Source organism: Arvicanthis niloticus, chromosome 15 (genome assembly GCF_011762505.2).
Source record: "Arvicanthis niloticus isolate mArvNil1 chromosome 15, mArvNil1.pat.X, whole genome shotgun sequence".
Taxonomy (NCBI): Eukaryota; Metazoa; Chordata; class Mammalia; order Rodentia; family Muridae; genus Arvicanthis; species Arvicanthis niloticus.
In genome coordinates this window covers 33319356-33346859 of record NC_047672.1, presented here as the reverse complement: position 1 = coordinate 33346859, position 27504 = coordinate 33319356, and the positions used below count along the sequence as shown (strand labels likewise).

At 47.1% G+C, this 27504-nt stretch overlaps 1 protein-coding gene across 1 annotated transcript; it reads left to right on the top strand.

The window, feature by feature from the left end:
- The first annotated feature begins 1346 nt into the window (after window positions 1-1346).
- Window positions 1347-24792, top strand: Smo (smoothened, frizzled class receptor). The gene is made up of 12 exons (XM_034519379.2): window positions 1347-2191; window positions 16693-16898; window positions 17715-17924; window positions 18101-18273; window positions 18580-18799; window positions 18889-19012; window positions 20205-20297; window positions 20683-20791; window positions 21776-21961; window positions 22334-22482; window positions 22937-23071; window positions 23321-24792. The coding sequence occupies exons 1-12, from the start codon at window positions 1849-1851 to the stop codon at window positions 23752-23754; spliced, it is 2382 nt and encodes a 793-aa protein (XP_034375270.1). The 5' UTR covers window positions 1347-1848; the 3' UTR covers window positions 23755-24792.
- Window positions 24793-27504: the final 2712 nt, after the last annotated feature.

The following is a 27504-nucleotide window of genomic DNA, read 5'->3' as shown; positions in this document are numbered from 1 at the left end:
AGTTCTTTCTGCTCTTGATTGTGGATGCAACCAGCTGCTCTAACTCCCCGTCTGAATTTCTCCACAATGATGGACTATGACCTGGAACTGTGAGCCCAGAGTAAGTCCTTTTTCTCTTAAAGTTGTTATGTCAGGATATTTTATCACACCAACAAGAACAAAACTAAAACACAAAAAGAGCCCCCAAACTGAATTAAATTCCTCATATAACTCTTGGGACTCAGGTACCAATTAAGGATGTATCTGAAATTTATAGCTAATTTGCTCTTAAACAACAGAGGTAACAGAAACAATCTATTTCTGCTAGGTGAGCTAGGCTGTGAGCTACTTTTTTTTTTTTTTTTTTTTTCCGAGACAGGGTTTCTCTGTGTAGTAGTTCTGGCTGTCCTGGAACTCACTCTGTAGACCAGGTTGGCCTCGAACTCAGAAATCCACCTGCCTCTGCATCCCAAGTGCTGGGATTACAGACATGCCCGGCAAGCTACTCTTAAAGAAACAAGAAAAGAAAAGCTGCACTATTGAGTTGTCCATCAACAAGGAAAAGTTACTCAAGGTTAAGTCCAGTCTCCTAGCTTCAACTTTGCTTAAGGGAGCCCTGATTTAAAGGAGCTGTCTGAACCTGTGAAGAAAGAAAGTGGAGCTGAGTGGCGAAGGGAACGAAAGAAACTTCATGACGTAGCTGGACAACAAGTATTCATCCAAGATGGACTGCGGACAAAACCGAAGGCGCATCAGGGACAGTGATTGAAATCACAGCCCAGACTTGACATATCTGAGCAATAAAGGCTTGGTGTTGACATGTTCTCAGGCCAGACATCTGTTCCCACAGGTAACAGCAGCTACTCTGAGTGACTCCGAGGTCATTTTCCCACATATATCTTGAGCAGGAAGAATTTGAAGAAGCAGAATCCACCAGGGTTCTAGGTAAAGTCGAAAGATCTAACAAAAAGCAAGACAGATTGGCAGGGTTGGGGAATTGGGCACGGATGGAGTGAAAACTCTTGCCTGTTTTAGGCAACCCCCTGCACCCTAAACCTAGAGAAATGTCTTCTAAAAGTCACGTCAAACAACCTTAGGATCAACTAAAGGTTCAGTCAAGTGCCTCGTAGCAGCTCTGGGATACAACTTGCACGCATCGCATCTTTCCCCCTGCATGGCGAGGGTCTACGGTAGGATGAAGGTTCCCAAATACCCCCACCCCAGCCCCTTCGGGCGCTTAGGCCGCCGAAGCTGGGGCTCCTCCTCTCCAGCTTCTTTCTCCCCTTGCTCTTCCTCGCCCAGGCCCTCCCCTAGTCTCCGCGGAGGGGGGCCGGGCTTGGCTCCGCGAGGCCCGTGCATTCCAGAGAGCAGGGCCAGCTAGAGCAACAAAGGAGCCGGGTAGACGGCAGGGAGAGCTCAGGGGGCTGCGGCGCGCTCGCGCGGAGGTGGCTGCTGGGCCGCGGGCTGGCGTGGGGGCGGAGCCGGGGATCGACTCCCGCAACCCCCCGGCGGGCGCCTGGCCTCCATCGAGGAGCTGGGAGTTGGTTTTAATGGTGGAAGAGGGAATGGGGCTGGAGATCCGGGCCCCAGAGGATTCCCAGGGTTGAAGACAACTCCAATCGCCAGGCGAGGGAGTCCGGGGTCCGTGCATCCTGGCCCGGGCCTGCGCTGCTCAACATGGGGCCCGGGTTCCAAAGTTTGCAAAGTTGGGAGCCGAGGGGCCCGGACGCTCCCGGAGCTTGGCGAAAGCTGGCCCCAGACTTTCGGGGTGCACCGGTCGCCTAAGTAGCCTCCGCGGCCCCCGGGGTCGTGTGTGTGGCCAGGGGAGCTCGGGGGCGCCTCAGCTTCTGCTGAGTTGGCGGTTTGGCCATGGCCGCTGGCCGCCCCGTGCGTGGGCCCGCGCTGGCGCCCCGGAGGCTGCTGCAGTTGCTGCTGCTGGTACTGCTGGGGGGCCCGGGCCGGGGGGCGGCCTTGAGCGGGAACGTGACCGGGCCTGGGCCTCGCAGCGCCGGCGGGAGCGCGAGGAGGAACGCGCCGGTCACCAGCCCTCCGCCGCCGCTGCTGAGCCACTGCGGCCGGGCCGCCCACTGCGAGCCTTTGCGCTACAACGTGTGCCTGGGCTCGGCGCTGCCCTACGGAGCCACCACCACGTTGCTGGCTGGGGACTCGGACTCGCAAGAGGAAGCGCACGGCAAGCTCGTGCTCTGGTCCGGTAAGCGCGCGGGAGTCCGGATTGCGAAGCGGAGGTGATGGGACCAGACACTGACGAAAAGAAAAAGACTCAGGCCTCCACTGTTGGGCGGGCGCGGCTTGCACCCGGGAGAGTTGTTGGAACGAGTCTGGAACTTTTGGGACGGACAGGTTGCGTGCGGGAAGGGGACCTGCGTGATGGAGAAGGAGTGGGGGCGAGGAACCAGGGAAGCCGGTTGGTCACAAAGAGCCCGAGTAACGATGGGGTTAGGGGGATACGAGGCGGTTGAGGAAGGAGCTCTCAGCCATAGCAAAGGGAGAAGAGATGTATTCGTGAAGCAACAGTCCACAGGGATTCTGAGCAGTGTTCAGACCCTGGGGCAATCTGAGTTGAAGAGAAGAAAGGGAAGGATGAAGGTGGAAAACATTTAAAGATTTGGAGGGAAGAGGTGAGGAAAACTTGTAAATTCTGTGAAGGAAAAAAAAAATGCCTCCTTGTAGTAACTAAAAGGCAAACGAACCACCTGGTAATCTTGATTTAGATCAGTTCAGGGAACCAATGGTTTTTGTCTTGTTTTTACACGTTTAAGTTTCCTTATCTGAAAAAAATGGAAACTCGGATCCACTTGGGTTAAGAAGGAAGGAGACAGTTTAAGCAATCGTTTGTGGCTCTGTGGAAATGTGAAGCCTCACGCCAATGTGTGCTGTGGAAGAGCATCAAGTCTAGGGTGCTGAGTGCCTGTAGGCACCGTCCAGAGTGGCTGAAAGACCTTTACTTGGGGTAGGATTATGACAGAGCCTGAAAACTGCAGATACACCAAACAAGGCCTTCCTAGGTTAGTTAAGATGGTTTATCTACCTGCCTGCCACCCATTTGGACTGAGAGCCTACAGGGTACTGGGGAGGGGAACTGTCCTTGTCATCTTCCCATCCCTCATCCTCACCCTGCACCCCCACTTCAGTGTGATGTAAAAGCTGTCCTTGATTGAAAAAGAAAAGAGAATGGAGAGCCAGGAGCAAACCAGAGGGCCTGACAGACGGGCCTGCAGTGCCCCTAGCTTTGGTTCTTCCTCTGAGGCTGGTGGGGATCCTGCTGGGAGGTAATGGTATACATAGGTGGACTGTCTTAGGCTGAGTTGTGTTGTCAACTTGACTACTAGAGTTCTCATCTGAGGCTGAGTGCTGCCTGAGGTCCTAAGATTCTTGGCTTGATGCAGATGCTGGGGCAGGAACTTGGAGGATGGCTGGTACCCAGGAGGTAGAACTGTATTCTGTGGAGATAAGGTTTAAGGAAGCCTATGGGTGGAGACCTCTTGAAGGAGTCGAATGGCACTTTCACAGGGGTTGCCTAAGACTATTGGAAAACACAGATATTTCCATTTTGAACCATAACAGTAGCAACATTACAGTCATAAAGTAACAACGAAATAATTTTACGGTTGGGGGGAATCACCACAACATAACAAACTGTATTATTAAAGGGTCACAGCGTTAGGAAGGTTGAGAACCTTAGAATTTAAGACCAGAATCTAAGGCAGAAGCTGTATGTAATCAACAGTAGCTTTGAAAAAAATACATAAATTACTATAATGTAAGGTCTGTGTGATTTCACACATACACTTATGATAATATGTTTGCATAAATGTAGTATAGAAGATATAAGAATGGATATACAGAGGGAATATAATTGTAGTCTTTAAAGTTATATACGTGCAAAAAGACTGACAGAATGAAAAAGGAACAGGAAAGAAAGGTAGAGGTGCTTGCTGTGCACACCCCATGTCTGAGCCCCATCCTCAGAACCCAAGATAGAAGAGACTTGAGTCCTGAAAGCTGTGGTCTGATGCCCATGTGTGCCTTGTGGCACCCATGTTCCTGTTCTCTCCGCTCCCTCTCACTACTAATGAACAACAATAAAGATTTAAAAAAAAAAAAAAAAAAAAGATTCAGCCAGGTGTGATGGCTCATGCCTTAATCTCAGAACTCTGGAGGCAGAGTCAGGCAGATCTCTGAGTTCAAGGCCAGCCTGCTCTATAGAGTGGATTCCAGGACAGTCAGAGCTACATAGTTAGACCCTATCTCAAAAAAAAAACAAAAAAACAAAAAAACAAAAACAAACAAACAAACAAACTAATTCAAATAAAAACAAACAGACAGACAAAAATCCAAAAGAATAAAAAAAGAAAAGAAATATTCAATAAGGTATCTCTGAATACCACCTGAAATGAGACTTGAATTTAGGAGACAGCCATATGAGAAATCCAGATCTCTGAGCACAAGAGAATAATCAAGTTTTATGTTGCTAAAAAGATGTTCTTCCCCACTTCCTCTCTGTGTGTGTGTGTGTGTGTGTGTGTGTGTTAATTGATTCATAGACCCATGATTGAATTCTCCCAAGTGACAGTTGCCCTCTGAAAGCTGTTGTCGGATCAAGGAGGAAGAGGTGCAACTTTCCCAGCTCCCATGCCTGAGAGTGGCTTCTGTTAGAACCGTGAGCTGTTGTTGTTCAGGCTGTAGTCTCTCAAGCTGCCTAATCACAGTGATACGGGGGCACAGACTCTGAGCCCAGAGCTTCTGGGTCACACTGAGTTCTTTCCTGTTGCTGCCCATTGTTCATTTACAGCTTTTCTCTCTTCTCTCTGTGTGAACTAGAAGCAGGTGCTGGCACAGGCTGGATCAGTAGCTGGGAAGGATGAAAGTGAGCCATATGTAAGAATCACAGGCAGGTTTGAGCCAGGAACTAGTGTTTGTCCTGTCTGGAATTATAGGTCCTGATTTAGTGTTAGACATTTTCTAACCTTGGCAGGCGGTTTTGAGGGTAATAAAGATATTCTAGTTTATGTTCATCATAAACTTTGTAGGATAGAGATTCAATCTTCATGGTTTTCAGGGCCTCTCTGGGCTGAGTATACAGGCAGAGTCCCCACATTCAGTCAATCTTGTACTGAGTACATCACATCCTGGGGCAGGGACTGAGGTATATCAAGATGACGATTACAGAAATGAGCTCTCTGATCTCAAAAGGAGAAAGGACAATTAAACAGGTGTTAGCAATAACCTGTGAAAAGTATGGTGACATTGTAGGTGCTAAAGGTACACGAAGAGCTTTTTGGAAGCTCTGGGAAGTGAAGATACCCAGAGAAACTGATATCTCACTGGTGACCTGAGAAATAAGCAGGAATGCTGAGAGAGGGTTGAGACAAAGAATGGGAAGAGGCAAAAGCTTTAGAGGAACAGAGAGTGGTACTTAGAAATATAATAATGGCATAGAACTGGATCAAGGCACATTAGAAGCAGAACTCCAAGACTCAGGGAAATTGAAAGCAAAGGCTTCTCGCTCTGTAGTAAGTTAAGATACTATCTATCAAAAGATGACAAGGAGCCCATGATAAGCAAGGTAGAAATGTGATTGTATATGCATTTTGGAAAGATTTCTTTGGATTAGGTGTAATGATACATGCTTATAATTCCAGTTTTTGGGAGGCTGAGACAGGAGGATCATTGTGAGTGCTAGGTCAACCTGTATAGATAGTGAGTACCAGGCCAGTTAAAGCTCAAAACTCTGACTCCCCAAACAGGGAAGGACTGGAGCAATTGTTCAGTGGTTAAGAACACTCACTGGTCTTGCAGAGAACCTGGGTTTGATTCCCACCACTTATATCTGGCAGCTCAGTGCAGTCTATAGCTCCAGTTCCAGGGGATCCAGTGCTCTCTTCTGGCCTTAGTGGGCACCTGCATATGTGGTGTATATACACACAGTTGGGTACACATATGCATTTGAGGGGCAGGGGTTGCTATATAAAACAGCCACTATAGAGAATGGAGAACCTGGAACCTGATTGTTTGCTCCGGACGTGGATGAGATGGTCTAGAGGGGAGATGATGGTGGTCAGGATGGGGTAACAGGCTGAAGTTTGGGAAGATTACAGTGTCAGAGGTAGATTTGCTGGTGTGTCGGATGCCAGACTGAGCAGGAGGAAGCGTGAGATGCCATGGATGGCAGTGCCCTTCCTTTCTACTGGTAATAGAGAGGTAGGGTGAAGATGGAAATGTGGATTTGACTGGCTTTGTGTGTTAGACTAGTTAGTGGATATCTACATGGAGCTCTGTAGCAGATCTGGAAAGAGTTTCTATAGAGAATAGGCCACGCCGGGTGGTGGTGGAGCACACCTTTAATCCCAGCACTTGGGAGGCAGAGGCAGGCGGATTTCTGAGTTTGAGGCCAGCCTGGTCTACAGAGTGAGTTCCAGGACAGCCAGGGCTACACAGAGAAACCCTGTCTCGAAAAAACAAACAAACAAACAAACAAACAAACAAACAAAGAGAATAGGCCACTATATGCTTCCTTCGTCCAGATTACCAAGTCTGCAAGTGAAGAAGTCTCTAACTAGGTCATTCTGATGTCTGGGTGTATCTAGAACTCAGGTCTTTCCCATGGTTTTCATGTCTCCCGACTTGTGCTTCTTCACTCACTCAGTGTCTCCTCATTACAGCTGGAAATGTCTCCTACCATGCCTGGCAAGCTGACCAGACAAACAGTGGCCGGGCTATGGGCCACCTTGGGCCAAATCTGGTTTAGTAAGTAAGGCAAGAAAGAGAGGCTTGCAGCTGGTGAGGGATAGGTCTCTGAGAGTCAGCACATAGACTCTTAGCCCACTGCTGTGCTATGTCTGTTGCCTAGCCAGGGTCCAGCCAGCAGGAAAAAGACTGGAAATCCAGGAGGAATTTCTTACTGGTCTTTTAGACCTCAAGTTGGGATGTTGTTGGTGATGGTGGGTAATTTGCAAGGATAGTTCTGGAAAAATTTCTTTCTGGCTATTTCCAAACAGGCTGAGGGCAATTAAAAACACTTCCCCCTCCCCTGTGTGTGTGTGTGTGTGTGTGTGTGTGTGTGTACACACTGTGATGCATGTCTGAGATGCATGTCTGAGTCCCAGCACTTGGGAGGCTAAGGCAGAAGTGTAGTTGTAAGTTTGAAGTCAGCTTGAAATATATATACATATACATAATCAACACTCTTTTAAAATAAGGAAATAAGTTGTGTGTGTTTGTGTGTGTGTGTAGTATGCAAGTGCAGAAAACACACTCAGCTTTAATTTTTGCTTCATTTTTAGTGTTTTTTTTTTTTTTTTTTTTGTGTCGTGATAGGGCTTCTTTGTGTAGCCCTGGCTGTTCTGGAACTCACTCTGTAGACCACGCTGGCCTCACACTCACAGAGATCCTCCTGTCTGTGCCTCTTGAGTGTGACTTTAATTTTGAGTTTTCTTGTCATGCTAGGATTCGAACCTAAACCATTAGCCCTTACTACTGTAATTTGCATTTCCTTGGTTGCTTGTAAGGATAAACATCTTTGAAACTGTTTACCAGTTGGATTTCTCTTGTGAAGTATCTGTTGAAATTACTGATCTATTTTTCTGGAGGACTGTCTGCATTGGGAATTCTTCATATAAGCTGTATATGAACGTTTGTTTATTGTGAGTGTTAACATCCTCATGGCTTACTTTCACATTTTCTTCTTTGTGTTGTCTCCAGTTGAACAGAATATTAGAACTTTAATGTAGTCATTTATCAAACATTTTGTGATTCTTTCTTTTTTGTACCTTATTTAGAAAAAAAAATCCTTTTCTCCTCCCTAATCATGAATTTACTCTTTTATGAGAAACTTTATAGATTTCTTTGTCACTTTTAGGTAGATAATTCACTTGCAGTTGATTTCTTTAAGAGCTTTCAACATCATTTGTTAAAATCAATTTCTGTTTCTCTACTATTCTGCCATAAATTAAATATGTGTGTTTCTGGATCTTTGTTCTGTCCAGATCATATTGTCTTAATTACCATGCCTTTATAGCATGGTCTTCACTAGCTTGACAGCTGCTAAACCCACACACCCTCAACATAGTATTTTTAAATCTATAAAGTAAAACACATGAGATTTAAAACAACGTGCAGGCTCATATATCCAGAATCTACTAAGAACTTTAAAACTCATTTCATTTGATAGAAAAACCAAACCAAATGAAAATAAACTAGCTTGGTTGAAAAGGAGGCAGTAGGCCTAAATAGATATCCGTAAAAGAAATGACAGAAGACGTATGCCAAGAAGCACTTGACAGCACACTCAGATCGCTCATCACCAGGGAAATGCCACTCAAAGCCACAGTGAAATGTCACTTCACCCCAGGAAGAGTGGCTAATGTAAAAAATATTAAAGACAAAAATTTGCTGGTGAGAATTCAAAGAAGAGGGAACCCTTTCTCTCTCTCTCTCTCTCTCTCTCTCTCTCTCTCTCTCTCTCTCTCTCTGTGTGTGTGTGTGTGTGTGTGTGTGTGTGTGTGTGTGTGTTTGTATAAAATTAGTTTGCCCTTTGTGGAAATCACAAAGTCTATAGAGGATCCTCTGAAAGATCCCTTTATAGATATATGTTCAGAGGGAGTGAAATCAGAGGGCTGAGGAGAACTTCCTGCTCCTGCTTATGGCAGCATTACTCACACAGGGAAGAAATAAAAACAACCAAAGCATCCACCAGCTGATGAATGGAAAAAGAAACATGCCCTGCCTGATGGCCCACACTCTTGATCTCAGTGCTCTGGAGGCAGAGGAAGGTGGATCTCTGTGAGTTCAAGTCCAGCCAGAGCTACATAGTGACATGCTATCTCAAAAATGAAACAAATCATGATGCAGATTCAGAATGAGATACTCTTCAATCCTACAGAGAATGAGGTCCTGTCATGTGAACACGAGGATGGAGTCAGAGATCACAGTAACTAAGTAGTAAGTAAGTAGTCACTGTACTGTCAGGTGGTGATGAGCGTGATGGTGTCTCAGAGATCTGAAATACCCTGTGATCTGATTCCACTGAGATGAAGCCACAGCTCTGGAACATTACAAGGATCCTAGGTAAACTGCAAACCAAGAGCCTCTATTTTATAGCATCAAGTGGAGAGCTTGGGCTCTTCTTGAGCTCTCTCTCTCTCTCTCTCTCTCTCTCTCTCTCTCTCTCTCTCTCTCTCTCTCTCTCTCTCTGTGTGTGTGTGTGCTGTATTTGAGACAAGGTCTCATGTAATCCTGGTTGGCCAAGAACTCACTATCATGTAGTCTGGAATTTACCATGTAGCTTGCTTTGAACTCTCAGCAATCCTCCTGTCTCAGCCTTCTGGGTTTTGGATTCCTGCTGTGAACCACCATGTTTAGTTGATACAGAGACACTCAAGTGTACATACACATATACTTAAAATTCATCTTTTATTTTTTAAATATTTATGTATTTATTGTGGGGTGTGCACATGTGTGCTCCCACACCTGATGGCCTGAGTTCTGCTCCTAGGTCCCACAGGGTTGAAAAGGACAACTGACTCCTCCAACTTATCCTCTAACCTCCACAAGTGCGCTGTCAAATACACAAAATAAGTAATAAAATTCTGAATCAAGTTGTAGAAATGTTATTTTAAAATTCTATCCATAAAATTTTCACATAGAAAATTCTCATGGCAACACAGCCTTTTAATCGCAGCACTTGGGAGGCAGAAGTAGGTGGATCTCCATGAGTTTAAAGCCAGCCTGGTGTACAAAGTGAGTTTCGGGTGAACCAGGGCTACATAGTGAGATTCTGCCTCAGTAACTAAATAAAAAGTAAATAAATGTTAACGTTCCATGATTATAAAAACACATATATACTATTATTATTATAGCACCATGTTCTTATTTTTCTTTTTGTTTCATATTTTATTAAAATAAAAAAGGACTAGGTGTGATAGTAAATGCTTGTAATTCCAGTTATTCTGGAGAATAAACTGGGAGGATCCTGAATTCAGTGCCAGCCTGGGAGACAGGACGAGATTCCCACCTCTAAGTAAATAAATACATGAACAAAATAAATAAATAATAAAGCTAGTGTGATGGCTCAGGGGGTGAAGGTGCTGCCAAGCCTGGTGCGTTCCATTCCCAGAACCCACAAGGTGGAAAGAGAGAGCCAACTCCTGCAAGTTTTCCTCTGACCATACTTGAGCGCGCTCTCTCTCTCTCTCTCTCTCTCTCTCTCTCTCTCTCTCTCTCTCTCTCTCTCTCTCCTTCTAAAAAAAAATAAAAATTAGAAAAAAAAACCTAATAGATACACCTTTTTTCTTTCTGGGTTCATTTCCTTCTCTGGGAAGTTCTCCTCGTCCTAGTAATACATGTTTTTCTGTATTTTATTTTTAACTTAATTGCCTAAAACAAAAAAGAAAAAAAAAAAAAAAAACACAAAAACCAAAAGCCAGATGTGGTGGTGCACAGCTGTAATCCCAGCATTTGGGAGATGGAGGCATAGGGAGCAAGTGGTTAGGGTCATCCCTGGCTTTGCCAGACTCTGTCTTAAAATGCCAAAAGTAAATGTAACTAAAAAACGAGGGACTCAGGACTGGGCTGCCTCTGCCTCCTGAGTGCTGAGGTTAAAGGTGTGTGCCACCACGCATTGCTGTAAGGAGCAGGTGGTACGGGTGGCATAGGGTTGAGAAGGAACAAATTAAACCTCACTCCTGCTTGCTGATCCCCATTTTCCCTCAGAGGCAGCCACGAATATTGGCTTTTGTGTGTGTGTTCTTTTAAATATGCATGACAGATTGCTGGATCTCTGTCATCTTCCCCCAGGTTCCAGTCAGACTGTGTTCATTTAACAATGCGTACTGGACCCGATTTCATTTTAGTATACATGCTTTAGTTCCGAGTTGTGTTCTATTGTGTGTTTAATTTTTTTTTGTGTGTGGTATGACTTGGTTACTTTTCTGTTGCTGTGAAGAGACACCACGAAACGAGGCAACTTCTAAAGGAAAGCATTTGATTGGGGGCTTCATTACAGTTTCAGGAGGTGAGTCTATGATCATCATGGCAGAGAGCAGTGGCAGGCCGCAGACAGGCATGGTGCTGGAGCAATAGCTGAGAACGTAGATGCTGAGACAACCACCGTGTGCGCGCGAGAGAGAGAGAGAGAGAGAGAGAGAGAGAGAGAGAGAGAGAGAGAGAGAGAGAGAGAGAGAACTAATTACTAATTGGGAATGAAGTGGGCTTTTGAAACCTCAAAACACACCCTGAGTAATATATCATATCCAACATGGACACATCCTATTCCTTCCCAAACAGTTCCACCAACCAGGAACCAGGCATTTACATATGTGAGCCTATTGGGGCCATTGTCATTCAAACCACCACAGGGTATTTTGCCTGTGTGTATGTGTGTCCATTGTGTGCATGTGGTTGTGATCTGCCATGTGGTTGCTGGGACTCAAACCCTGTTCTGTGCTCTTAACTGCCAAGCCATCTTTCTAGCCCTGTGTTGTATTAAATTGCTTTTGGTGTGTGTGTATGTGTACATGCATATATGCACTTTGTGCTGGGACTGGAACCCAGGACCTTGTACACAATTGGCATTTGATCTACCACCGAGCTACAAACGTGCCAGCCCCTGATGTGTGTGCTGTATGGCTAATCTCTGTAGGATATGGACTCAGCCTGTTTTTTTCTTCTCTTGCTCCCGCAGAGAGTACTATCAAGAGTAACACTATATATCATCAACTTGTGAAGTTAAAATTGCAGTAAAATTCTGATAATGCTAAGTGGTCTCCCCCAGATTTAGCAATATTTGTTACCTCTGACAATGTATAGAAGTGCCTGTTCCCCCTGCTCCCCACATGCCTGATGGGTCAGTAGTTTTTTAATGTTTTCATCTTTATTAGCCTAAAGGATAACACGTTATATCTCACCATGGCTTTATTTTGTATTTATCATGTTAAGAGTGAGATTGATGATTTATGTTATGAAAAGCCACACCCTCCTTCTCTGTGTCATTTCTTCTGCCTTTGCCCATTATTCTACAGGGTTATGCACTGCTTATTGAACCAGGCAGAAACAGTTGTATTATTTGCCAGGCAGTGGTGGCGCACGCCTGTGTTCCCAGCACTTGGGCGGCAGAGACAGGTGGATTTCTGAGTTCGAGGCCAGCCTGGTCTACAGAGTGAGTTCCAGGACAGCCAGGGCTACACAGAGAAACCTTGTCTCAAAAAAAAAAAAAAAAAAGGTCAATTTAAGGAGATTAGCTTTTTTTCCCCCTCTTCCCTTCTCCCTCTTGTTCCAGCCCAGCTTGCTCCCCCACAACCCCTCGCTCCTGCCCAAAGTACACTGTAGCCGTCTTCAGACACCCATATGAGGGCATCAGATTTCATTATGGATGGTTGTAAGCCACCATGTGGTTGCTGGGATTCAAACTCATGACCTCCTGAAGAGCGGTCGGTGCACTTAACCACTGAGCCATCTCACCAGCCCCAACTATTTTTCTTATGATGAAAAAAAATCTATTTTTATTTATGTGTGTGTATATCACGTGGGCACGGGAATCCTCGGAGGCCAGAGGGAATTGGCTCTCCAGGAGCTGGAGCTACGGGTGGTTGTTAGTCTGCTGATGTGGGTGCTGGGAACATAACTTGGGTTCTGTGGAAGAGCTGCAAGGGCTCTTACCTGCTGGGCCATTTCTCAGTCCCCATGATTTTGCTTTTTACCCTATTGAATTTACCAGATGTTTTTCTGGAGTTTTTTTATTTTTTTTTTAATTTGTTTATTTCATAGCTTTAAGGGTTTTGTTGTTATTTGTTTGTTTGGTGTGTGTGTATGTGTGTGTGTGTTGTGTGTTGCTTCAAAAGGTCATTCTCACTTCAAGGTTTAAAAAAATATTTTCCAAAGCCAGGCATGATAATTTTAAAATCTCAGCCTTGGGAGGCTCACTCAATGTGGACTGTCATAAGTTTGAGGTGAGGCCCAGTTGAACTGCTTAGTGAGTTTTAGGCCAGCCAAGATTATATAAAGAAACCCTGTCTTAGAAACAAACAACAAAATAGGGCTAGTGTCTTAGTTACTGCTCTATTGCTGAGATAAGACAACTAACCAAGGTAACTTGTAGAAGAAAAAATTTATTTGGGGGTCCCAGTGTCAGCGGTTAGAGTATATGATCATCATATCGAGGAGCCTGGCAGCAGGCAGGCAGGCAGGCAGGCAGGAATGGCTGAAGCAGTAGCTGAGAGTTTTAACATCTTGTTCTATAAGCATGAGGCAGGAAGAGAAAAAGCTAGCTGGGACTAATGTAGGCTTTTGAAACCTCAAAGCCTGTTCCTGACCTACCTCCTCCAGCAAGGCCACACCTCCCAATCCTTCCCAAACAATTCCAGTAACTAGGGAACAAGTGTTCAAACATGCCCTATGGGGGCCATTCTCATTCAATCCACCGCAGCTAGAGAAGTAACTCAGTGCTTGCTGCGCCTGCTGGAGATTGCTGTCCTTGCTGTGCAGGCGTGAGGACTTGAGTTCAGATCCCCATCATCTATGTAAAAATCTAGACATGAGGACACTGCTGTAATGCCAGCGCTGGGAAATAGAGACAGCAGGATCCCATAGGCTTAGGAGCCAGCCAGTCTACCAAGTCAGTGAGCTCGAGGTTCAGTGAGAGACCCTGTTGCAAAACATAAAGGGATGGTTGGTCAGATGGCTCAGTGAGTATAAGCACCTGATGCCAAGAACTTGACTCCAATCCCTGGGACTCACGTGGAAGGATACAATTGATGCCTGAAAGCTGTCGCCAACCAAAGTCCCAACCATGTGTGCACCCATGTGCACTCCCCCCCCCCCAAGTAACATAATAAAAATGTAATAATTTTTTTAAAAAGAAAAGTAAGGTTGTCAGTGATAGAGGAAGGTACTTGATGAAATCTCTGGCCTCTACACTCGGAGACACAAACACACATGCACACACAAAGTGCAGGTGCCAGGATGACCAGAGATGCAGATTCTCCTGGACCTGGAGTTCTAGGGTTCCTGAGCAGCCTGATGTGGGAGCTAAACTCAGATCCTCTTCAAGAGCAGTATGCACTCTTTTGTTTTTTTGAGACAGGGTTTCTCTGTGTAGCCCTGGCTGTCCTGGAACTCACTCTGTAGACCAGGCTGGCCTCGAACTCAGAAATCCACCTGCCTCACCCTCCCAAGTGCTGGCATTAAAGGCGTGTGCCACCACTGCCGGACACGCAGTATGCACTCTTAATTGCTGAACCATCTCTCTAGGCCCTGGAAATTTCTTTTATGTAAGAATTGGGGTTAAAAAATTTTCCTCTAGATGATTCAATTGTTTTTAAGATTCATTATCTTTTGCTAAACATACTGGCACAAACCTTTTATCCAGTTGGACAGTGGTGGCGCACGCCTTTAATGCCAGCACTTGGGAGGGTGAGGCAGGTGGATTTCTGAGTTCAAGGCCAGCCTGGTCTACTGAGTGAGTTCCTGGACAGCCAGGGCTACACAGAGAAACCCTGTCTCGGGGAAAAAAAAAAAAAAAAAAGTTGGTTCTGTCCTTTCACCAGGTGGCCCCAGAATTCAAACTCAGGTTCTCAGTCTTGGTGGCAAGCCCCTTTACCTACCTACCATTTCAACTGCCTCCTCATCATGTCAGCAGACAGACCCCAATTTATAGTGCTTCAATTTTTTTTTTTTTTGAGTCTTAAGAATAGTGCAGAAGTGACATGGATTAAATGGAAATCATACCACTACTTTTGGATTTGGAGCCCTTCCCAGGCTAGCAGTGTGAGTTGTAATTTTTCTCTCTAGATGCTGGGCAGCAGCCATTAGCCGCAGTCCCCACTCAGCCATACGATCACATGGGGAAGTATCCAACCTGCTCCACACAGCACCCTGTGTTGTTAAATTTGCCTGCTCAGTAGTTCAGGAGTTCTGTGTGCATTTACTTCTTAGGATGCCGTCACTTCATGATGCTAGTGGGGACATGTCCTCCTTTCAGGCCAGGACACATTGCACAGCCCTCTCACAATGTCCTCCCAGTTGCTCTGTTTTCCACTTAAACCCACTGACTGGCTCAGAATTTCCAGGACTGGGCCCTCCCTTAGGTGATTGGGGTTCCCAGGTGATTGCAACTTGTACCAGAGGAGGAGCTGTTTCCTGAGGACATTGCTTCATAACTGGCAGGGACTTTCTTGGCACCTTGGAGTAGTCTTGGAGCAGTGAAGCCTAAGTCCAGGCTTAGGCTGGTAATGAGAACAGCTAGTCTTTCTCAAGAACATAGTATCTGATAGGTGCTGTGCCAAACACATAGACTGCACCATTTCTCACTCTGCCCAGTGTTGCACAAGGTAGATCTGTCATCTCCACTTTACAGATGAGAAGACTGAGGCTAGAGATAATGTACTTTGTTCAAGACTACACACCCAGGGTATGGTGGGCCAGGATCAGGTCCCAGGCACACAAATCACGATGTCCATACTCCTTACCCCTGTACTCTGTTGTGAACTCTCCACCAAAAGAGTGGTGACCTGACCCACTGGACAGAGACACAGTTATCCGAAAGGGCTCTCACATCTTCAGAAGATTCTCCTGGTATAACTTGCCTATTTTGGTGTTCACAAAGTAGGGGTGATTTTAGGGAGCCATGAGAGCAGAAAGCAGGGCACTCTGAGCTCCTGGGGTGAGCTAGTCAAGACCTAGGCTGGGTTGGGACTTGGGGAGACATCTGTGTTTCTGTGCTGACAGCATCTTTCCTCCCTCTGCACTGGACAGAGCCTCCTCTGTTTCTCTCCATCTGACCTGTTTCCTCCTCTGGCTCTCGAGTTCCTGGCTCCTCTGAATACCTCTTCTTAAGCCCCCATCTCTTCTCTCTCTGCTTCAGCTTGGTAAGAGTGAAAGGGGGCTCTCAGGGCTGGGCATGGGGAAACATCTCTTGGTTCTGGTGAATGGGTCCCACAACCCTTTTGTGTTAGTAGAGAGAGGGTTTAGAAAACACCCTGAAGAGACAATCCCAATCTGAGACTCTCAGTGAGAGGCCCTACCACTTTTCAGCAGGGTATTTGAAAGTGACAGGCTGTTTTAAAGAATGTTAACAGAATTATTATAGTGGTGCCCATTAGTGAGTGAACCACAGGTTTCACTTGCACAAAGTGAAAGCACTCGTGAAACCAACCTCTGATCAAGAACTAGACGGTGTGGGGCTGGAGAGATGGCTCAGCAGTTAGGAGCACTTGTTGCTCTTGCAGAGGACCCTGTTTGGATCCCAGCACCCACATGGCAGGTCACAACCATCTGTAGCTCCATTCCCAGGGGATCCAATACTGACCTCTGAGGACACTAGACATTTACATGGTATATACATGCAGACAAAAGATTCTCACTTAAAATAAAATCTAGATACATAACAAAATTATGTTTGAAAGAGCTAGACTATGCCCCGTGATTCTAGCTTTCCCCTTCCAGCCCTCTTAGTTGACATCCCTGGAGTTGGGGTGCATATTTTTGGTTGTCACAGTGACTTTGGGGTTCTGCTGGCATTTAGAGAGCAGGGTCTAGGGGTGCTACGTGTCCTGCAATGCATGAAGCAGCCCTGCAGCACAAAGGCTGCCCTGTCCAGAAATGGTATGGCAAAGGCTTAGGAGAAGGGTTCCAACTGTATCAGTGGGTCAGTGAGGAGGGGTCTTTGCCACAATGTCCCATACTATCACTACTTCACAGGCCTCCGGAATGCCCCCCGCTGCTGGGCAGTGATCCAGCCCCTGCTGTGTGCTGTCTACATGCCCAAGTGTGAGAATGACCGAGTGGAGTTGCCCAGTCGAACCCTCTGCCAGGCCACCCGAGGCCCCTGTGCTATTGTGGAGCGGGAGCGAGGGTGGCCTGACTTTCTGCGTTGCACGCCGGACCACTTCCCTGAAGGCTGCCCAGTAAGTGTCCTGAGGGGCAAGAGAGGGTAGTCTAGCCTTGGAACAGAGCAGCACTGTACTGGATGCAGGGGAGCCAGAGATGTCTCTTCTAGGAGACCCTGTGTCTGCAGTTATAGAACCGATGAACCATACATCAAAGCTGTACACCGCAGTCTGGGTCTTCTCTGTTGACATGATGTAGCATGTTCGATAAATAGTTTTTGAATGCTCGATGTTAGGGTTGTAGTGTTACAGGGGTTATGAGTGACAGGAGCCTGTCTTTTTTTGGGGGGGCTTGGGGGGTTCGAGACAGGGTTTCTCTATGTAGCCCTGGCTGTCCTGGAACTCACTCTGTAGACCAGGTTGGCCTTGAACTCAGAAATCTGCCTGCCTCTGCCACCCAAGTGCTGGGGATTAAAGGCGTGCGCCACCACTGTCGGGCGACAGGAGCCTGTCTTGAGAGATTTCTGTCACGTGTAGAAGTCAAGGCATATATACATGAAGCACTAGAAGCAGGAAGACAGAGGGGTGTGAGGCAATCTGGGTTGGAAGACGACATCTGTAGGGATAAATGAATGACAGTGATTCTAATTATCATTTACTACATACGAATACCATTATGAGAACTTCAGCCTTTTTATCTAATCCTTAGGTCCTGTGAGGTAGGGGCTACTCTTTCAGATGAGAATAATGAATAGTCAAATAATTTGTCCAAGGATGTAGAGCCATTAAGCAGCAGTGGGCCTCCAGCCAGCATATTTGCTCTTGCCCTGTTTCCCAGACGTCTTTCACCCTGATTTACCTCTCCCCATGATTTTTTTCCCTTCCCTATGTCAGAATGAGGTACAAAACATCAAGTTCAACAGTTCAGGCCAATGTGAAGCACCCTTGGTGCGGACAGACAACCCCAAGAGCTGGTACGAGGACGTGGAGGGCTGTGGGATCCAGTGCCAGAACCCGCTGTTCACAGAGGCTGAGCACCAGGACATGCACAGTTACATCGCAGCCTTCGGGGCCGTCACCGGCCTCTGCACACTCTTCACACTGGTGAGCAAAGCTTTAAGGGCAAGGGCACAGGATTGATGGCCCAAGGAGCAGGGACGCTAAAATGAAGTGGCTTGGTAGGGGGCCCACGGAAGCTTACGAGGGGGTCTTGGGTTCAGATCAAGGCTTCTGCAGCAGAGCAGACCCTCACTTCACTGCATGGCCGCTTCTCCCTTTAGGCCACCTTTGTGGCTGACTGGCGGAACTCCAATCGCTACCCCGCGGTTATTCTCTTCTATGTCAATGCGTGTTTCTTCGTGGGCAGCATTGGCTGGCTGGCCCAGTTCATGGATGGTGCCCGCCGGGAGATTGTTTGCCGAGCAGATGGCACCATGAGATTTGGGGAGCCCACGTAAGTATCTTGGGGACCCAGAGGTGAGGGTGGGAGGAGAAAGACTGTAATGCACATTTTCTACAGAAGGAAGGGGTTGGATTTGAAGGCAGCCATAATGGGTAGGATTTAGCACTGCCCTGCTGTGTTCAGTGCTGAGACTTAGGATTCTTCAGAGATGTACCCTAGAGCCTCTTCACATCCGACCTGTGTCCTAACTCCTGGGGACCCTCCACATTTTAGTAGACTAGGACCTGGGGACAGGGTAGAGTGACTGGTAGGAAGAATACAAAGTGGCTCTCCAAGTGACACCCCACATCTTCACAGCTCCAGCGAGACCCTGTCCTGTGTCATCATCTTTGTCATCGTGTACTATGCCTTGATGGCTGGAGTAGTCTGGTTCGTGGTCCTCACCTATGCCTGGCACACCTCTTTCAAAGCCCTGGGTACTACCTACCAGCCTCTCTCGGGCAAGACATCGTATTTCCACCTGCTCACATGGTCACTCCCCTTTGTCCTCACTGTGGCAATCCTCGCTGTGGCTCAGGTACAGTGGTTCGGGGCTGGGGGCTTGAATGGGGTGAGCTTGGGGGAAGGGCCATAACTAACAATCCCTTCCACCCCTTCCCGCTACAGGTAGATGGAGACTCCGTGAGTGGCATCTGTTTTGTAGGCTACAAGAACTATCGGTACCGTGCTGGCTTTGTCCTGGCCCCAATTGGCCTGGTGCTTATTGTGGGAGGTTACTTCCTCATCCGAGGTGAGTGACTCGGCCAGGGCCAGCTAGGTAACATAGTGCGCTGAGCACCTGCTCTGTGCAAGTGGGGACAGGAGCTTCTGGCTCCACTGCCTTCCTCTGATATCTACCTAAACCTTGCTGCAATACAGAAGATGACCCTATAGGCAGGATAGTACTTTTGTGAAAACAGAAAAATGTATCTCTTCCTCCAAAGCCATGACCAAGTTTCTTGGCTTTTTTGAGAGGAACTTGGCTGGATTCCAGACCCTTTTTCTTACCCCTTGTCAGGATGCACTTGCGTTGTGAATGCCCCGGGACACCTAGCTGGTCCACGTGGATCGTCTTGAGGCCATTGCTTATGTGTGTTCACACTAGTTTTATATATACTGTCATATTTTTGGAGCTTGGTTTCCAAGTCATGCCAACCCCTAACATACACAAACAGTTTTTATAACATATACAGATTTACTGGTCCCTAATTTCCCTGTCTCAATCTGCCACACCATGATTTGTCTTGGTTTTTAGCTCATTTTGCTTGGTTTTCTTTGTCAGTTTTGGTTTCCTCCCACTGAACTGTCAACCTTCTGTTCAGCCTTCTTCCCTGCCTTTCTGGCAGAGCATCTGAGCCTCTGGTGTATATTTCGCATCTGCGCCTCCCATACGGTAACCAGTAGCCATGGATGTTGAAATGAGGCCAAACCTAGACGCTTTTTAAGTGTAAAAAACACGACGTGTTTGAGACTTAACATGAAGAAGAGAAAGAAAAATATGAATATAAATTAATCAATAATTTGTATGGAATGCAGAGGTGGTTCTATTTTGTATATATTTAGTTTATAAAGTATGGTAAAATTATATAGTTTTTTTTTTAATGTGGCTACTAGAAAATTTGAGATTTCTTTTACATGTCACACAATGTATTTCTATTGGGCAGTACTATTGTTGATTCTGTTTCACGCTTTTCCCATCAGAATAGCTTTGACCTGATTTCCTCTCTCTGTCCTTGACTATTGTCTAGGCTCTGTCCCAGTTACCACAGCCCATAGCACATTTGATAATAGCTGTTCTCTCATCCTCGGGTTCCCCAAGCTTTAAGTCAGGATGGATGTAATTAGTCATAGGACTCCAGTGCCATGGGGCATCCCTCCCTGTGCTCCCCTACCCCAGGAGAGTGTCTCTGTCCTGCCAATGCCTGAATTCTCTGTCTGTTTAGGGGTCATGACTCTGTTCTCCATCAAGAGCAACCACCCTGGGCTTCTGAGTGAGAAGGCAGCCAGCAAGATCAACGAGACCATGCTGCGCCTGGGTGAGTGGTGCCCAGGGGACTCTGGTCATCTCAATACTGAATCCTGCTGGGGCCTCCAGGATGCAGAAAAGCAGTGTGGAGAGTTAAATATCCAGGGACAGAGCCAAGGTGTAGTGATAGCGGAGGAGGCAACTCACTGTGAAAAGTAGAAGAATCCAGGTCAGTGCCAAGACTGCTACCACAGGCCCCTTTCCCTCCCTGTGGCCTCCCATAGTCGCCTCCAGGACCTTCTGGATTTATTTTGGTGGATGCAGTTCCTGACTTGAGCCCAGCATGTAGTCACGCTGGACTCAGCTGTCTTCAGTCCTCAGTACACAGTTGCCCTCCTCCCTGGTGCTGCTACCCTGTCTGTTCTGGTAATGGATCCTGCCTCTGAACTCCACAGGCATTTTTGGCTTCCTGGCCTTTGGCTTTGTGCTCATCACCTTCAGCTGCCACTTCTATGACTTCTTCAACCAGGCTGAGTGGGAGCGTAGCTTCCGGGACTATGTGCTGTGAGTGAGGGGCTCGGGCTTGGTTGTGGGAGTGGTTGGGATTGGAGCTTGCACTTTAAAGCAGCATTCCATCTGCTCGTGGTCTTCCACCGTCTTGCCTCAAACACGAATAGCTTCCAGATTGCTGTTCAACTCCACACGTCTGCACCCCCTGGGCAGGATGTCCTGTGTGTTTGCAACTGTTCAGAAGCCAACCCATGTTGTCATCTGTGTGATTTCTACCACCTGTGGCTCTCCCTGAGTCACTGTACAGGACCATTCCCTTGGACAGCTCAGCAACCTGGTCAAGTTTGCCAGTTTTGTTTGAGTGTTTCTGTATCTCAGTAAAGGTGAACCAGGGCAAGCAAGGCATCTCCACTGCTAGAAAGATGCCTGCTGTTACTGGGGTCATGGTTCAAACTTCCCTTAAAAGAGAGACTCTGGCTGGAGAGATGGCTCTGATTTATGAGTGCTTGTTACTCTTCCACAGGACCCAAGGTCAGTTCCCAGCATCTACACCTGGTAGCTCCCAAATGCCTGTAACTCCAGCTCTAGGGATCCAATATCCTCTCCTGGACTCTGCAAGCACCTGGACATGAGTGGCACACACTCACAGGACATATACAGACACATATAGATACATCTAAAGAAAACTTTACTAAAATAGGGGAAACGGATGCTTGCCATGACTGCTTTTGGCTCATTCTGAAGTTTCCCCCTTTTAGTCTAGGAAGCTGTAACCCACAGTGATGCTGGACTCTTGTCCCAGAAATTCGATATGAGGCTCAGACAGGAGTTTATAAGAGCTCTCTAGATGATTCCAAAGCCTGTCACCGGGGCTAGTGGTATAGCTCAGTGGTAGAGTCCAGCATATGTGGGGTTCTGCCTCCATCACCTGCACCATGAGAATCTTGCAATGGGGTTCAGCTCTTTTCTGTATGGACTTATTGGGTCCCTTCTTACTAGATTCCGATAGCCTTAGCTGTTGACCATCCCTCATCATAGATGCCAAGCCAATGTGACCATTGGGCTGCCCACCAAGAAGCCCATTCCTGACTGTGAGATCAAGAATCGGCCCAGCCTCCTGGTGGAGAAGATCAATCTATTTGCCATGTTTGGCACTGGCATTGCCATGAGCACCTGGGTCTGGACCAAGGCCACCCTGCTCATCTGGAGGCGCACCTGGTGCAGGTGGGGTCAGCCGTCTAATCTTGTCCTTCCTCTCTTACTCTCAGCCTCATGTCTTCACCTGAGGGCTTTGTCTTATCCTGGTTCTAAAACACAGACTGGGGCGGTGTTTGCCAAACAAGTCTGCAGGGCTAATTTCTTAGCAGCTCACCACTGCCCTCTAGGGGACAGTGAGCTGAGTCCGAGAACCAGTGCTTTGTGAGGAGGGGCCCCAGGAGCCCTGCATTCTAGGCATGTTTTGTTGCTGTGAAGGCCTCAGCTCCTCAGAGTTCTCAGGACTCTTGGCTCTTTAAACCTAAAATCCCAGGTCTTTTGATAGATTTGAAAGGAAGCAGCTGCTCCTGCACTTGCCAGCCCCGCCCCTTCTGTTCTCAGGTTGACTGGGCACAGTGATGATGAACCCAAGAGAATCAAGAAGAGCAAGATGATTGCCAAGGCCTTCTCTAAGCGCCGTGAACTGCTACAGAACCCAGGCCAGGAGCTCTCCTTCAGCATGCACACTGTCTCCCATGATGGACCCGTTGGTGAGCCTCAGTGTATTTTCCTGCTGAGATACTTGACCTCCATAGTACCAGGCCGATTTCCATTTGGATAGATGGACTGATGACAAACTGAGGAATAAGGCACTCACACTCTGCTTCATCTTGGGTGCCTTGTCGTGTCTCATTCCCTGTCCCCCACCTCCACCCCGTTTTCCCTCCGCCTGTTCATGCTATTACAGTTCTCTGAGGACTCTGCTCCCTCTCTCTTCTTCTCTGCCAGTGACTTTTCTGAGCCAGAGTAAGTCAGGGTGCTGGTACCAGACTTACAGTCTTAAGTTTTTGGGGATCAGAGGCTGTTCCACTCAGATTTTGAGTGGGCACTGGTTACAGGGTGGACTCTCTGCCAGTTGCAGTGGGAAGGACTGGCTAAGAAAGATGAATCGTGTTACATTAGGAGGGAGGGGTCATTGTTCTTTCTTTCCTTTCATCCCCAAAGCGGGTTTGGCTTTTGACCTCAATGAACCCTCAGCTGATGTCTCCTCTGCCTGGGCCCAGCATGTCACCAAAATGGTGGCTCGGAGAGGAGCCATATTGCCCCAGGATGTGTCTGTCACCCCTGTGGCAACTCCAGGTATGGGGGCTCTGTCTTCTGTAGGAAGGAGGGGGTAGGTTGACACATTGGCTAGGAGCACCTTGGACTGAATATATGGGGTTGTAAACTAGGGGAAGAAAGGAAAGGCCCCAAAGGATTTGAAGGGGGTGCCAAGGCTTGGGAAGCTTGGAATGATGGGTCCCAGAACTCGAGACTAGGGATTCTGGGAAGGGAAGGGTGTAAAGAACAGAATAAAGCCCTAAGCTGTGCTCTTCATCCTCCTGACAGTGCCCCCGGAAGAACAAGCCAACCTGTGGCTGGTTGAGGCAGAGATCTCCCCAGAGTTAGAGAAGCGCTTGGGCCGGAAGAAGAAGCGGAGGAAGAGGAAGAAGGAGGTGTGCCCCTTGGGGCAAGCCCCTGAGCTTCACCACTCTGCTCCTGTTCCCGCCACCAGTGCAGTTCCTCGGCTGCCTCAGCTGCCTCGGCAGAAGTGCCTGGTAGCTGCAAATGCCTGGGGAACAGGGGAGTCCTGCCGTCAGGGAGCCTGGACTCTAGTCTCCAACCCCTTCTGCCCAGAGCCTAGTCCCCATCAAGATCCATTTCTCCCTGGTGCTTCAACCTCCAGGGTCTGGGCTCAGGGCCGCCTCCAGGGGCTGGGGTCCATTCATTCCCGCACTAACCTAATGGAGGCTGAGCTCTTGGATGCAGACTCGGACTTCTGAGCCTGCAGGGCAGGTCCTAGGATGGGAAATGCACATCTTTCTGTAGGTCTTCCTGAGAGCATACCTCTGGGGTCTCATCTGACAGAGTCTGTGGACCAAGTGTCTGCTTCAAAGAGCTGTGTGTGTCTGGCTAGAAGCAGCCAGACCGTGGAAACAAGCTGTACAGCCACTGATAGGCCTCATGTCAGAAGCAGGTCCCTGCAACTCAGGACCCTTGCTTCTGCCCACCAAGTAGAGTCTGGCTGGCAGTGTCAGTCTCCAACAGAGCTTGTACTAGGGCAGGAATGGCAGAGGCAGGGGTGACGGTACCCAGAGTGGGCTGTGGTGGCCAGTGAGGTCAAGCCCATGTCTGACAGATGAGGACTGGCTGCCCTTTTCTGTGCCAATGAGTGTCCTTTTCTGGCACTCTCAGACCAAAAGTGTTTATCGTGTCATTTGTCCTTTGTCTAGGTGGGGACAGGACTCTCTTTTTCCTCTTCCTGGTAGTTGTAATGACCACTCCCATAAGGGTTGTAACTGTTCTCAACAGGTGGCCCTGCCCAAAACACATCCTCTCTTTTCCTGTTCTATCCCTACATTCACATCTCAGTTCTACTAGGCCAACCTCTTCCTGGTTAGCACCTTAAAATGTGTGTGTGTGTGCGTACACACACACACACACACACACACACACACACACACACACACACACACCTTACTTCTGAGCTCCGTCTCAAGTGAGAAACTACTAGTTCAGTTCCAGGCCTCTGAGAGACATGTTATTTCTTCCTCACGTCCATCCAGTGGGAATGGACCCTCTGACTTAAGGGGCTTACCTTGGGAAGCTTCTGTAGCTTCAGTCAGGCAAGAAAGCTTCTTCCAACTTCTGTATCTGGTGGGAGGAGGGACTCCCCACTTTTTACAATGTCTAGTCATTTTCATAGTGCCCCACATTCAAGAACCAGACAGCAGGATGCCTTAGAAGCTGGCTGGGTTCCGGGTCAGGGGCTCAGTATGAGAAGAAGAAATATGAACAGTAAATAAAACATTTTTGTATAAGCTCATGCGTGTTTCTTTTCCCCAGCCCCAGCTCTAGTTTATGTACCTGGTCCAGAACCTCCATGTATCTATCCTGAGCCCTTTTTGACCAGTGGAGAGCTTGCTGGTGTGGTCATGACTGACAGTCAGATGCTGGACTGATTCAGTGTAATACGCTGGCTGCCCTCTCTGGCTACTTGACTGTAAATGGACAAAAGATGCTTGGTGGCCACCTTTGCACCCCTAAGTTCCAAACATAAAGAGAATCAAGGAGAGACATGCAGGATGCCCTTGGAGTGTCCATGGGAAGTGAGTGTTTTCCTGGTGGTATGTAGATGGGTACATCTGCCAATGCCAGGTTCCACCATTGCAGGGGTGGCATGCTTTGCCTTCTACCAGAGATGTTAAGTTAGGTACATTCTGATTCACAGCTTCCTTTCTGGGCAGTCAAAGGAATTCAAACACAAGGAAAGCTTACTGGGTTTGCTTCTTTAAAATACCAGCAGAAGATTGGGAACTGGATTCAAGTGAGATTATGTAGCAAGGTTTGGAGAAAAGGCAGTGTGAGCCACAGCTGAGGATATTGTGGGGTGCTGGCTTATGAGGAGTATTCCCTTCTTCAGCTGTGTGTGTGTGTGTGTGTGTGTGTGTGTGTGTGATGGGGACAACAGGATTTTAAGCGAGTCAGATTCCAGGAAGAGGAGAAAGGGCATGTTGACTTTATTCTAGGTATCCTGTAGGTCTATGTTAACCACTGACGGCTAACACCAGGGTTAGCTTTGCTAGGCACTCTTCTGAGCCCTCCACAGGAGTCAGCTCAGGCATTCTCACAGTCCTGCCAGGTTCTGTTATACCCCTCAAGACACTGAGGCATAAAAGGCTCTAATAGGCTGCTCCAAACTATTCAGCTTCTGGTAATGCTGGCACCCAGGCAGTCTTATGGTTTCAGGGTGACAGGGATCCAACCAGAGGTGCTCTCTGCATGGACAGAGCAAGTTCAACATAAAGCAGCAAAGAGTCAGCAAAGCGACTTGCACACAACCCCAACAGCCAGAAATTCTGATTCCGAAGTCCTGGCTTTCCAGGTCGGTGGAAATTCATTCTCAGATTCCCCATTTTGTGTTTCCTCAGGCCATCTCCTTCCTCTGCACTTGTCAGTGTTGGTTAATAGTTTCTGAAATTAAAAAAAAATTGCTACGGTTTTCTTCATCTCCACGAACATTTAACTGTTTCTTTCCTTCAATCCTTTTCTTCTTCCTTAGAAGGACTGGTTGTGTAAAGGATGGAATATTGTGATCAGTCTGGGCCTCCAAAAAGCGAAGAAACCTGTATGGTTGCAGTGACAGATTGTGAGCACTAGAGGACAGTACTAACCCAACTTGTTTTCTGTGCATCCACATGCAGACTCAAACTACAGCTGGATGCCCATGAATGTGACATCCAAGCAAATAGGCAACTTTACAGGATTTCTGTAGGAGTGACAGAAGTCATTCTGAATTATAATCACCATGTCTTCTAAAAGTTTTTAATCCAATTCCTAAGGAAACACTTCCAGGCTCAAGGGGTGCCAATTCTGGCTTCCTGCTGTCCTGAGAACCTCTTCCCCACCAGCACTGCCTTCAGCCTTACCTGGGTTCTTGGGTTTCCCTACCACATTCGCCACCTCAGACTTCCAGTTTCTACTTCTGTTAGTTCCATCCTCCTTTTTAATTATTTTTTATTTTATATTGACTGCAAATATGTTTGTGTGGGTGTGCTAGATCTCCTGGAACCCAAGTTACAGACAATTGTGAGCTGCTATGTGGTTGCTAGGAATTGAACCTGGGTCCTCTGGAAGAGCTGCCAGTGCTCTTAACTGCTTCTCCAGTTAAGGCCTTCTCCCCTGGTCCCAGCTTCCTTAAGCAGACTGCACTGCCCTAACCATTCCCCTGCCCACTTGAGCTTTTAGTGTAAACAACTGAAAAGACAAGGAAAATCACAAAGAACAATAGACTAAAACAAAAAAACAGTAGACTAACAACCAGAGCTGGAGAGGTAGTTCACTGATAAAATGCTTGCCTTGCAAGTGTGAAAACCATGTAAAAATGCTGGGTAGGATCAGCCAGATGGCCCAGCAGGTAAAGGCTTGGCTACCTGAGTTTGATCCCTGGAGTCCTCAAGGCGGTACATGTGTACCCATGTGTACATGTATATAAACACACATTTTTATTATGTTTATTGTGTGTGCATGCCCACATGCCATGAAGTTTTCAGAGGACAGCTTTCAGGACTCAGTTCTCTGATTTTTGAAAGAAACAGTCTGTATTTCTTGGATTTCTTTCTACTATTTGCTTTGAAACAAGATCTCAGGTCTTGTTTTTTTGTTTTTGAAGACAAGGTTATTCTATGTAGCCCTAGCTGTCCTAGAACTTGCTTTGAAGACCAAGCTGGCATCCAACTCAGAGATCCTGAGTGCTGACATTAAAGGCATGAAGCACTATCCCTGCTCAGGTCTTGTTATATAGTTCAGATTGGCTTGTAATTTTGTGTATCTGTCACACTGGCCTTAAATTCTCAATTCTGCTTCAGCCTTCTGCTAAGCTGGTATTATAGGCAGGCACCTCCATGCCTGGCTGTTTCTTGACTATCTTATTTCAGATGCAGTTATACATCCATAAGCAATTTATATATTGCCTTGTGTTTGTTTGTTCTTTTTAGCTTTTCCACATTTACTTATTTGTTTGTTTATTTATG